The sequence below is a fragment of the Zootoca vivipara genome, chromosome 11 (assembly GCF_965207765.1).
Source record: "Zootoca vivipara chromosome 11, rZooViv2.hap1.1, whole genome shotgun sequence".
NCBI classification, from domain to species: Eukaryota; Metazoa; Chordata; class Lepidosauria; order Squamata; family Lacertidae; genus Zootoca; species Zootoca vivipara.
This window is the reverse complement of record NC_142594.1, coordinates 22,751,362-22,765,224: the sequence shown is the minus strand read 5'-3', so window position 1 is coordinate 22,765,224 and position 13,863 is coordinate 22,751,362. Positions and strand designations below refer to the sequence as shown.

General features: G+C 41.1%; 1 protein-coding gene across 1 annotated transcript in view; it reads right to left on the bottom strand.

The window, feature by feature from the left end:
• Window positions 1-1,159: 1,159 nt before the first annotated feature.
• Window positions 1,160-13,863, bottom strand: part of SKAP2 (src kinase associated phosphoprotein 2) — a 106,529-nt gene continuing 93,825 nt past the window's right edge. The window contains exons 12-13 of the mRNA XM_035128877.3: window positions 5,260-5,361; window positions 1,160-3,395 (exon numbers count right to left, since the gene is read on the bottom strand). Of these exons, the coding sequence (XP_034984768.3) occupies window positions 5,269-5,361 (93 nt within the window). The 3' untranslated portion in view covers window positions 1,160-3,395; window positions 5,260-5,268. The remainder of the gene's footprint in view (window positions 3,396-5,259; window positions 5,362-13,863) is intronic.

The window sequence follows — 13,863 nt, the reverse complement described above, 5'->3', positions numbered from 1 at the left end:
CAACCTAAGGCCCGTGAGCCGGATGCGGCCCAATCGCCTTCTCAATCCAGCCTGCGGATGGTCCGGGAATCAGTGTGTTTTTACATGAGTAGAATGTGTGCTTTTATTTAAAATGCATCTCTGGGTTATTTGTGGTGCCTGCCTGGTGTTTTTACAAGAGTAGAATGTGTGCTTTTATTTAAAATGCATCTCTGGGTTATTTGTGGGGCATAGGAATTTGTTCATTTAAAAAAAAAATTCAAAAAATATTCCGGCCCACCACATGGTCTGAGGGATGGTGGACTGGCCCACGGCTGAAAAAGCTTGCTGACCCCTGCACTAATCCTTCTGAAAAAGAAAATATTTCACTTTTTTAAAAAAATCCCACATTTCCCCATGTATATATAGCATGTTTACTTGCAAGTAAGCCTCACTGAGTTCCAATTCTGTGCACAGGATTATAAGTAAGAGTACTAGTACCTGGCACTGAGCTATTTCATTTCACACGAGAACCATTTAACATGCCATTCCCTCACCGGTCACTACAAACAGGGCCCTGTTCCTGAGATTATAAGGTATGGTACCCATAATCACTAGCCATCTTTTTACAGGGAGATTGGCTCAAGGCTGAAACACAAGAGGAGAAGATTTGCACCTCCACTATTGCCAATCCCCGAGTTTAACAGCAGGTGTCATGTCTGCGCAGGTTTTTGCCGCGCTGAAGAACACAGCAGCGGAATTGTTCCCCGTGGCAATTTGTTTTTAGCGTGCAAACGTGGCAGTGTCTGCTCTCGTAGCCCTGGCCGTGCGAAAGGCAGATACCATTAAACAAGAGGCAAAGAAGTCTTTAGAACAGGGGGGGCTCCGGAGCATGGAAGCGCGCAAGCAAGTGAATTACTGCAGGCAGTGTATATGAAATCGTTATATAAGGTGGCATGGCTGCATCACGGTGGCACTGCAATTGAAGTCATTTGTATTAGCCCTTACTCCTCTGAATAAATTCAGATGACAGCTCCATTTCATTTCTTCATTCACACTGGAGGCCAGATGGCATTAGAATCATTTACTTCACCTTGTTGTGTTTAATTACTACAATCAACACACTATTTTCCAAATTAATCATAACAAAGTAATTTCATTAGTAACACAGCAGGCTGTTGAATTATTAGCATCATAACGGTTTGCAAACAATTAAACTTTATTTGAACCTTAAAAATTTGCAGCGTGGAACATTATTGCAAGATCTTAATGGCGGCAGAGTACAAATCCACGGTACAGAGCAAATAATCAAGCAAAATGTTGCATAAAATATGACTTGCAAAACAGCTCTCTTAGTATTCCAAGGAACGCAAAGGAAATATAAGTAAACAATGAGAACAAAGCAATTAGCATATATTGCAACGTTCTCTTCTGTTTGAGACACATTAACGGGGGGATTCTCCCATTCCCCCCCAAAAAAAAAGGTTATGGTATTTGTCAAGATTTCAAAGCAAACATTTCACCCCTTTTATTTTGCCGGGTTTATTCCAAGGCATGTCTACTTAAAAGGTGGGGATGCGGTACATTTGAAATATCTTCATTTGCAGTGTGTGTGTGTGTGTGTGTGTGTGTGTGTGTGTGTGTGTGTGTGTGTGTGTTTGCTAAATAGATCACTTTATACTGCATGAGGGGGGGAAGGTTATGGAAATAATAAAACTGCTGCTGTCTATATTCTCCTATCAATAGGAAAAATTGTTTGAAGATCTGTCATTCATCAGCTGGCTAAGGACTCCCTCTCCTGGATTTACATGAAAAGGGGAAGGGAGTCCTACAAATATTTTAAGTCGCAAAAGATTCATCTGAGCGTGATGGTGGGGGATGGGTTTTCCCAGAAGCCCAATATGCTGTGAAAGTCTACTGCCATCTACTGGCAAACACTGGCAGTACAGAGAAGTCTATTCCTCTCTCTCCCCCCCCCCTTCAGATCAGTGCTAAGTAGCACTGATGTAATTTCTGGTTTGTTTGACTAGCATTGCTTCTCGGGGATTTAAGACAGCTCCTCCACAAACCTGAGGAAGTCTTTAGTCCTTTGGACTGGATTGGACGGCAATGCTTTGGCTTGTAAGCAGACATGTTTGAATGCTCCCCACCCCACCCTCCCGGGGAGGAAAATCTCACAAACAAGAGAGTTGGAGCCAGAAAAACAGCACATGTCTACTTAGAAGTAAGCCCCTTTGAGTTCAGTGTGGGACTTGCTCCCACAAATGTGAGTGTAGCAAAGCATACCACGTTAGTCACATTTAGGTCTCAATTAGCTACCGTACTAACATGTGACCACAGTGGGAACATTATTTGCTTCTTTTTGGAATGATTCCGGAAGGGGGACTTTTTGCAAACATGTTCAGGAGCGACAACACACACGTCCTTTTCATGGTTTGCTTCCCCCCACCCCCCACCCCCCGGCAGCATGGCTCACACTCTCAGTTGGTTTTATGACATGTCTCAATGACATGTTGGTACATCGTTACATAATCCCTCTATTATGCAAATCCTGGTTTTCTGAGGATCATCTATAGACTTACCAAGGAAGTGTGAAAACAACAGAACCAGAAAGAGGAAGCAAAGACAGTAATCTCCCCCCATCCCCCTCTAAAAAAAGAAAAGAAAAATATTCAGGGTTGCTGGTGGGGGGTGGTTGTCGAAAACTCTACAATGGCACTGCATCTGGCCTGAAGATATGTAAGAATGTATCCTAGAAAGTGCAACATAAAGCATCTATAATCAAAGACTGCTCTCTCTATATATATATACAGAGAGAGAGACTGATATATATAATATTTCACATCATATATAATTTGCTAACACAGTGTCGTCGACTTTTGCATTTTAAAAGAATGTGAAAGTAATTAAAAATGTAAAATACCACTAAAGTAAAATGTACCGTTAGAAAAAAGAAATGAGGAATATTTCACATCCAAGACTCTCTGCTGTGTATAAGACGTAGAAGCTTAACTTTTTTGGAGATGTCTTCTGTGTCACTTGTGTTAAAATGAATGCGAGACGGTCCATAATCTCTTGTAGATTTCCCTGACATTTATTTCAGCTGCAGCAGCTCAGGATACATATCCTGTGTGTGATGCCTGTTTTGCAAAAGTATAACAAATGCCTGAACGCAACAGTTTTTTAAAAAAATAACTCCGATGCAAAATAATTTGAGTCCTACGATAAGCAGAAATTATGATTATTTAAAAAAGAAAGGTTAAGCTTAATTTATACGTCAACACTCACAATAAACATGAAATATAAAAATACAGCATTAGAATCAATATGTAGAAGTGCAATATATTAGGGTTAATGCTCTTGCTAAAATCTAGGCACCTGCAGATTTTTCATTGGCATACTCCTATGCCAGGCTTCATGCAATTTGTAGAATCCACCTAATGAAAGAAAGAAAGAAAGAAAGAAAGAAAGAAAGAAAGAAAGAAAGAAAGAAAGAAAGAAAGAAGCCCACAGTTAATGTGTAAGAAAATACTCACACCTCTTCAAAATGAATGGCAATCCTTGAATACTCTACACCTAACTCCAGTGAACTGGTTTTCCCCATGGGTGCAGATGAGCACACGCAAAACTGCACAAACCACTCAGGCAGACAGACATGGGACTTATTTTCTATGATCAGTCACCACCGATCCAGACTACAAAAAACTAAAGGTAAGAAGACTCAAGCAGAATGCTGTGTTTGTTCTGCATCGTTTATCTGCAGTGTCCAGAATTTAAAAGAAAAGATGGAGGCAGGGCCTTAATAAAATTCACAAGCCCCACCTTCCTCAATTTTAGCCAGATTGTGCCCATTACAGATGTCTAAAAACCATAGATCAGGAGGTCAGACACAAAAGGTAAGGGGGCTGGGTCCCCTTGCTCTACTTAGTTCCTCCAGGAACATAAATTCTGTCCATCCCTTCTATTGCTTGGCCAACAGCAGCCATCGATGGCAAGCTGGGAATCTCCCTAAAAAAAGCTCTTGCGGCAAACGGGTAGCAACTATCCCACCAATGCAGAATGACTTCCCTACATGGTGCCATCTGATTGGCTGCATTTGCGTTATCACGGAGTGAAACCCAGAGCTGAATTAATTTAAAACGGCAGAATCCAGGAATAATCTGGAGCTGTTTTGCCTTGGGAGGAGAAACATACGCAGATGAGTGGGATTTGCGGTTTTAAGCAAGCCATGACCCCAAGCCAGCGTTAGCATTACTGGCGATGTAAAGAAATCCTAGGAAGCAGCATGAAGCACCACTTCTGTCCTCTGAATGGCCTGAAAGCCATTCATATAAGATCATTCCTGTAATGTGGCATTTGGACACATGGAAGCACCCTGACATCATCATCAGGCTGTTGTGTATAAGGAACGTGGCTAACAGAGCTTGCCATGATGGGAATTCTAAAGCAAAATAATAATAATAATTTTAAAAATCACTTTGACTGGATCACGCTCAGAATTCGCCTTAAAAGAGTTTTGGGGCGTATACAGACACCACATTATTTGAGCCACTATTTGCTCAAATGAATGGTTTTTGCCTGCTGGTTTTGCTCAGGAAAAAGCCGTTCCGAGCGTCTGAAGCAGAACCACAAGTGCACACAGCATTTTATGGGCTTTGTGTGGCACACACACACACACACACACACCCGCCGCCTGGTGCCTTCCAGATATTTTGGACTACAACTCTCTTCAGCCACAGCCAGGCCTGCAGCAGTAGATAGTTGCAGTCCAAAATATCCAGGCTACCACCTGATGTCATAAAGCCCCCTTTTCCCTCTCTCCCATCCTGGAAGCCATTTTGTGCTCATGGGTATGATATTATTACAACTAGTGTGAATTAAAAAGATTAATACTAGCTCCTTTGAGAAGAAGTGGGGAATAGAATTGTGATTACTGTTATGGTTACCATTATTGGAATTAGAATTAAAGTTTACTGAATGTACAAGTGCCTCATCCCGCAAAAAGGAAAATCCATTGTGACTCCTGCTTCAACATTGCATCTGCAGGCATCCTCAAAAAATTGAGGCAGAAATACGGTGAGTCACCCGGGAGGGATGTGGAAGACTTATTTCCTCCCATTATACAATAGTTTATTTTATTTCACTTAAAACTACACTACGGGTCCATTTTTTATTTTGTTTTATTTGCTGCAGTCTTTATTAACAGAACTCCAGCGAAGATTCCAGGAAAAGAAATCTGTATGAAACAGAGAGCAAGGAACATATAAGCCATTACAGAAGATTGAATTAAAATGTACTTACCCGGGCCTCTCAAATATCATACATCTCCATTATGTAGGCTCTAGGCACCAAGCCAATGGTTCCTTTCATTTCTCCTACCCACCAGCCAAATCTACCGTACTCCTAATTGAAAACAATATGCAATATTAACCTTTAGTCTGATATAAATGCAATAGAGTTTTTGCATGTGACTCCTTAGGTTTCCTCCTTATATACAGTTACAAAAGCATGAATGGAAAATTAAAACATTAAGGAATTGTGTGTGTATGTGTTTCTGAAGCACTTGAAATGCAGTTAAGCAAAACAGGAAATTACATTTTTAAAGACTATCTGTTACTACGTCCTAGAGAGAGAGACAGCGAGAAAGAGAGAGTTGAGAGAGAGAGAAATACTAACTACCTATAGCAAGCCAAAATTCACTCAATGAGCAATACAGAATGTGATTATACTAATGTCTTGGTTTGTAGTGTTTGTATATACGTCTAGTTGTTGTTTTTAACAGTAATATCCAAACCATGCAGCCTTCATTGGGCTTATTTCATTCCTGGTTACCCACTTTGCTTTTCCTCAGTTAATGGTTCACCTTGAACTTGCTGGTTTTGCCTGCTTTGCCCCCCCCCCTGCCCCCACCTCCGCCGGCTAGTTTTGAAGGAGAAATAAACCAACGATCTCTGGCTCAATATTATGTCTAAATCAAGGATCGTGGCTCATTTCATGCCAAACACATCACGATCTGGAGCCAAGGTTTGTTCTTGGCTTACTAACTGTGGTTTGAACAAAACATACTAAAAAACCCAGGAATGGACACAATACTAACCAAAAGATCATGGTTTGCGTCTCCCACACTCAAGTGGGGAGCAGCAAAGTGAGCGAGATCAGGACATCATTAACTGTGGTTTACTGTATCGTGTGAACTGGGCTGTTGTGTGTTGTGGGTTATGGTTTGGTATTATAAACAGTATATTATTATTATTATTATTATTATTATTATTATTATTATTATTATTTTGGAATACAGGTCATGAGGCTCATGGGGTGAATTCCCCTACAGTCAGGGAGCCTTAGTCTGCCTTCTTTTTACATTCTTTCATCCAAAACCGTATCAACAGCTGACATTTGAAAACTAATACTTTGTAATAAGGTACGGAGATCAGCTGGGAGCCATTCAGTAACGCAGCCTTGAGCCGTAAAGAACCGTGGTTAGTTAAGTTCACATATATGCCAAGTTAAGTTGACGTAGAGGGGCGATGCTCCCCACACGCAGCCTCTATATCCCTTCTCAGAATTCACCATTGCTTTATGCGGAAAATTCTATCACAGTTCTCATATGCCTGACAGGTGACTAATGCATTTTGGTTTGAAATCTGCTTAGGCGTGGCGAGATAAATCTGGAACAAAACAAGTATATGATAGTTTAAGGAAATAATATTTTCCAAAAAGCAATACCAAGTAAGAGCATTGCGGGATCCAAATTTAATCTCTGTCCCTCTGAGGTAAATATTGTTAAGATCAATCCTAACAGCAGCTCAATAACTTCCAGCTGCTGAAATTGCCCCAATCGTACGCTGCGTGGAGCAGGCAGCCGTATGAAAACAGAGAGCTCATTCCAAAACCAGGCTGACAGTGACCGCATGAGGGAAAGCAGAAACACAGAGAGACTTTGATATAGGAGAGAGCATAAACCTTCTGTTGGAGTATGTTGCAGTATAAAGCAAGCTGTTTTCTACCTGAATCTAAGCACTGGTGGCATTCCGATTGGATTCCGGCATGCATGTGAGATGCAAATTTTACCTGTCCTTTTCTATAGATTATAGGAAAAGGATTGAAATTATGCCCAACCCTTACAGGGATATCTTCAACAATCTGGTTCACTCATGCCATATATATTATCCCCAAAACCCAAGCCATCCATCTCTCATAAATGCACGTCTCCCAGTCATTTCCACCCATTAGCCTGGATTGTGCTGTTCAAACAATCAAAACTACACCATGCTTCCTGAAATATGCCACACTTTTTTTTTCATTTTCCTTAATTTATAATTTGACATTAACTGGTGAGAAAGCAAGGGAACTTCTTCTGTAGGTAAATCAATGATGGTGGATCATGGATCTGTCAAGTCTGAATCTGTCAAGATATGATCCTGGTGCCTCTTTGTAAATTAAAAAAATTAGAGATTTGGGGGGGGGGGGTCAATGAAATCAAGGCTATTAATGGCTACTCAGGTCGGTGGGTAGAATCCAATGCTCAGATTCTGCTTTGGGGCTTCTTATGGGCATCTGGTTGGCCACTGTGGGAAGAGTATGTTGGAATAGATGGGCCACTGGCCTGATCAAACAGGCTCTTCCCTTGCTCTCAGATAAAAAGTTGTATTCTGGCTAGGATGGCTATACAGAATGTTTTACATGTTTTATACATGGAAGACAGGCAAACTAATATCAGTGTACTGGAAGAAGCAAAGATTACCAGTGATGAAGCAATGATTCTTCAACATCAACTTCATTGGACTGGTCATGTTGTGCGGATGCCTGATTATCGTCTTCCAAAGCAACTACTCTATTCCGAACTTAAAAATGGAAAGCGTAATGCTGGTGGTCAGCAAAAGAGGTTTAAAGACTGTCTCAAGGCAAATCTTTAAAAATGTAGTATATACACTGACAACTGGGAAACACTGGCCTGCGAGCGCTCCAGTTGGGGAACAGCCTTTACCGAAGGTGTCATGGGCTTTGAAGAAACTCGATCTCAGGACGCAAGGGAGAAACATGCTAAGAGGAAGGCACGCTTGGCAAATGCACACCGTGATCAACTCCCGCCTGGAAAGCAATGTCCCCACTGTGGAAGGACGTGTGGATCCAGAATTGGCCTCCACAGTCACTTACGGGCCCATTGTTAAAACCGTGTTTATGGAAGACAATCTTACTTGGCTACGAGTGGAAGAAGAAGAAGAAGAAGAAGAAGAAGAAGAAGAAGAAGAAGAAGAAGAAGAAGAAGAAGAAGAAGAAGAGGAGGAGGAGGAGGAGGAGGAGGAGGAGGAGGAGGAGGAGGAGGAGGAGGAGGAGGAGGAGGAGGAGGAGGAGGAGGAGGAGGAGGAGGAGGAAGTGTGTGTATGGTCGTGTCTGCGTGCGAGCCCACACAGTTATACCCTAACATAAACAAGATGGCAGTTTTCACGATGGAAGCAATCTTTTATTTTATGCCTAACTTCACCTGGATATTAAAAACAAAGGTTATGAGATACGCTAAGCATGTTAATTTAACTGAGCACCTACAACGAGAAGCACGCCCAGGCTCTGCTTTGAAAGCCCTGCACCTTCAGGGGGACAAGAGAAGTCCCAAGGCAGAAGTGGGATTTCCCCTTTGCCCATTGGAGTGAATGGCGCTGGTTCATCAGCGCAGACAGCAACCAGGCCGCTCTGCCAGGGCAAGAACGACTCTCCTGCTGCAGTTTCGAAACGACTGTTCTGGGGCCAAAACCCTTAAAGGCAAAGAGGAGCTTTGCTGCCTCACCAGGGGTTCAGATGTTCCAGCTGTGTGTTTGTGTTTAATAAACACATGTTTCATCCCACATTAGGCTGCTTAAATATACAATCCGTGTCCCTGCAGACTTAAAGAGCGAGCAATCACTCACGATGCCAGCCCTCACCTGTGCGGGAGGGAATGGTGCCAGGAAAGCTTTCCCCCCCAAAAAAAGAGAAAGAAGAGAAAGTGGGGGGGGACACACACCGCCACTTTCTGAACACTAGCCATACAAATCGTTCATAGATGGGGCAGGGAGCAAAACAACGTGAGGTTTGCGGAAGGCTGCTTTAGTTAAGTGATCATTAAAGGCTTTTACGACTAATGGCAGAGAATAAAAGCAGTCTCCTAAATTACAGAATGGAAATATCCCATGCAGACATTTCAGGAACTTGGAAATAACACGTATTTTGCGGTGCGGGTGGGTTGGTGGGTGGAGAGAAAGCGGCTTCAGAAGAATCCAATTAAATTAAATTTAAAACCAAATTTCTCTTCCTTTTTGAAAAAAACAATTTCTAGCTGCTAAGGAATATACAGTTTAATGCACTTGCATGAAGCTAAACTAAACTCGAAGATGAAGTGGCTGGTGATGTAACAGTCTAGTAAGCTAATTTATAGATTGGCTGCAGACATCGGCCCAGAAAGAGGGAGAAGCCTGCAACCCAGATGCTTTTATTTTATCATTACTATTCTTGGTATGAGCCTCACGAGCAACATGAATCCCAATTAGAGCATTTGTAGTATAAGCAAGTAGGAAGGAAAACACAGGCCCCGCTTGATTGGGGACGCCATATTTTAACCTTCGGCTGGAGTCATTATTGCAGAGAGACCCCTTTCTAACCAGTTAATGTATTTACATCTGTCTCTTTTTTTAAAAAAAGAGTGCTTCTGACTTTCATACGCACACAAAAACCAATTTGATCCTGCTCTTAGAGCTCTGTTACAGATACACTACTTACAAGTGACTCTAAAGGTAATTGATTCGGGCTACTCTGAGAGTCATACATGCTAGTTATTGAACTAGCACGCACATATGGAATAAAAAGCCTTAACATTCACCTCCGGGGAAAATATAAGCATTAGGGCAATTCATATATTCTAGGTTCCTTGAAAACCAACAAGCTGCTGCCATGCATTTTGATTCATGGCTCGGGGGTTGTGCGTAAGTGGGAAAGCACATACGCTTGTGCAAGGCAAGGCAACCCCACCTTGTTCCCCTGTGCCACACATCCCACTGTGAGGGTCTGTCGCGGGCAAGGGAATGCAGTGATAGCGAGCCAACAGATCTCTGTTGCACAATCAGAGATCAGCTCAATCTACTCCGGATTCAGCCATTTATTATTAGTACATCGACTCTACGAGCAGCAAAATATGACTGATTGCATTGTATCATAATACAGGTAAGATGCATGTAGCCCCTCCTTTGTAACTAAATGCTAAGAGACAAAATAATTTATGCTATGGAACAGCTCCATATCATTCAGGAGGGTGCAAAGATTCTGTTCATTACAGGGAGGTCTCTCGAATTTGAAAGCCGGTCTTTATCCTACAGCCAGTGAACGACAGCATCCATCAGCAAATTATTTAATATTTGTGGGGAAACAGCACCGTGAGAGCCTGTTGTGTAAGCTGTTTATTTATACCTTATTCAGGTATGAATAAGCCTACTATCTGGTATTCCTCAGCATATGTAGGTGGAGCGTGTGTTCTTCCCATCAGCTCCAGCTTGGGCAATTGACTCCACTTCAGAGAGACTGATAAAATAATGAAGAGTCCTTTAATCTGCAGGAAACCATTCCAGTCAATTTATAAGAAATATTGCATTCCTTTGTAGGATGTGTAATTATTTTCTATTAATCATGCGCTATAAAGCTACATGATGTGGTTATTCTGTTATCGCTAGGAAGAGGCCTGCAGTCAGCTCCTGACAATGTTAGGTAATTACGAACACAAAGCTTCTTTCTCTTTCTGTAGAAATGCTATCAAGATCCAGGAGCACTGTAATGCTTTATTGTATGAAAATAACACTCGGAAGAAATTAAAGAGCCACATAATGAATGGCTTAAAGGCAAATGTGTGCGTGGCAGGGAGAAGAGGAGGGAGGAAGAGAAGGCGGGGAAAAAACACTTTAGGATTTTGTAAAAGGAGGACTATAAAGGGACAACCAGCAGTGACATTTTCAAAAGACGCCATGCACCCAAATTTCATCTGGAACTATTAGCCCATCCCTCCTGAAGCACTTAATGCAAGTATATCTGGCTACCTGAAATTATAGCTGTGAGCCAGAACGCCAGTTACAACCATTGCTTAAATCTCAGTGACATCTATTTATTGGTTTATTTAAAGATCAATTTATTTCTACCCCTGCGGCTCAGCCCAAAAAAGGTTCCCAGAGCAGTTCACAAAGATCAGTCATCTGTCAGCCCTTAGACAGAAGACAGAAGAGAAGGCTTGGGAAGAAAGCAAATTTAGGCCCTGGATCTTAAGCACAACCTTCTTATACCTGGAATGGAAACAGTTCAAAGGAAGAGGAGGAGCCAGAAGTTGCTGGTCTTTGGGCAGAGCCAATAGGATGACCTTGCTTCCTTTCTCTTGCTCAGCTGCAGCCCACCGAAAAATGGCTGATGCAGGTGACAAGGGAGATTTCAGCTGGCTTTACTACGTGTAGGACAGGCATAGGCAAATTTGGCCCTCCAGATGTTTTGGGACTACAACTCCCATCATCCCTAGCTAACAGGACCAGTGGTCAGGAATGATGGGAATTGTAGTCTCAAAAACATCTGGAGGGCCAAGTTTGCCTATACCTGAGTGTAGGATTTTGCTGCAAACTTCAGTACAACCGGAATCTCGCTAATAAAACAAGAACTAAATAAACAAACAACACTAATGATAAAAGTAGTTGAGAACTTTTAAAAAAATAAACGCCATGTGCTTCTTTAGTATAATAGAAATTGCAGGTTTTCTACAATTACTGCAAAAGAAAATGGTTCATGTGGATGAATATAGGAAGATTTACGTAGCAACTCTTTAACATAAAAATAAAATGTGCACTTACTCCAACTAGGCAACAGAGATCCTGATCTTACAAAGGTTGCCCAAGCAGTTAAAATGAATTGAGGATCTTTGGAGAATTTGTCCCAAACGCACAAAATCCCATCATTTGCCTTCGTAATATGAATTTCCGGGACCTTTTCTCTGCAGGTAGGCGTGAGGGTGTTTATAAGGCAACTCAACAGCAAAATGCAGAACACGACATTTTATGTTACTAAGTTGCTGAAGTCACAAGTAGCTTAAGTTAATATACTCAATTGGTGATTCAAACTATACTGTGGTTTGAAATGCATGGGAAAAGAGCTGCTGGGTGGACAGTCCTGACTTTCAAGCCAAGCCATTGGCCTAGATTGCCTTTTCAAACTGTCTAACTCTTTGATGCTGTGACTCAAAGAGCTCATCAAAAGCCTTTTGATTATACAACCCTCTCACACCCTGTAACACCTGAGTAAGAACTTGCCCATCAAAAACTTCCTAAACTTGAGAAGTCCATGCCAGAAAACAGAGGTTCTACCCTTCCCTTCTCCTTGTTTTGTAAACTTTCTACTTTAAACTTTTCTACTTGCTTCCTACTTCTCCCCCCCCCCCTAAGAGCAGCAAAACAGAGAGATCGCAACAACACAATTCAATCACTCCATGGCTGAGTGGCACTGAAGTTTTAAACCAGGTCCAGGAGAAACCCTGTCCACTGACATGCACTAGAATTCTGTGCTGAACTATTTTGATACAAAGTCATCCCAAGTCTAGATTGGATTTAGTAAAGCAACACATTAAGATCAACTCTAAGTATCCTTTTACAGTTTAGGGACGTATCTTTCTGCAACATGCGATTTGTACATGGTCGTTTTTAACAAACAGTTTCAAACCAGCAGTCGGTTCAATAGCACAGAAATATCAAATATTATCCATGTATTTAGCTAAAAAAAAAAGTTGATGAAATACATAACCTACAGATATATTCCAGAGTAAGTGGATAGCAATATGCCTGCTATTATACAATACAAACCTGGATTTCTAGCTCTCATATAACTGGAAGTGAAAGGCTGTAAACTATTTTAATAGATTTCTGTTTGCTTGCTGGACAAAGTTGCTGGTTAAGAGAAGGGTTTTGTTTTTCCCTAAAACTACTTTGGTCATCTTCTACTACTAAAAACAGGAGGACAATGTTTTGGTTTTTTTAAAAGATTTTTATTAAAGTACGATAATTTTTACATGCAATATATTCTACAGGAAGACAATGTTGAGCATATTTTCCATTTATAAGCAAAAGCTCCAAAAAGATGTTCAAGCAGAGCTGAGCCTATACTTTTTTTTTAAGGACAGCTAGGCTTGTGCTGCACGGGCATGTGCTGAATTAGAAACAGGAAATAAGCAGCGATAATAATCTCTGAACTACGGCACACATCATCCCAGTAAATGTTATTGATTGCTCTGAAAATAGGAGTGTATAAGACTGGGTTGGCAGAATATCTGGCTATAAGGCTAGAATAAGGCTATATTCTGACTGAATTCAGATTTGTGTTATAAAAATAATAAGGAGGGGTCTGCTGATATACTCGACATAATCATTTGCACCTGGCACATGAATTTATGCCATTCAATTTATGAAATTATCTCATAGCAAGATAGCTCACACCCTCCTTACTCCATAATGTGGGCCACAGTGTTCCTAACAAAGGCTTGGAGCAAAATGAAGACTTGCCCATTTCTATTAAAAGTTTATGTTTAAAGCTGAACAGTCTACGGTGCAGGTATTTTGGAGCATGCAGCTTGTGAAAAGAACAACAGGATCTGGTGCTAAGCAATCTTTTTCTAAATGAAAAGTTTTTCAATTCTTTTAGGGTCCTCAAAAACCTACATTGTAATTTATATTCCTATTTTAAACCTGGTTTTAAGATTTAGCCAAAATTAGGGGAGAAAGATTCCTTTAAAAAAAAAGTTAGTTACAATATTTCAAAAGTGAAAAGTGATTCTTCCCCCTTGTTAAAATCCTCAGTACTGTAAACAACAAATTACATTATGGAGGTAGGAAACCACCTGAAGATTTTTTTTTCTTGCAT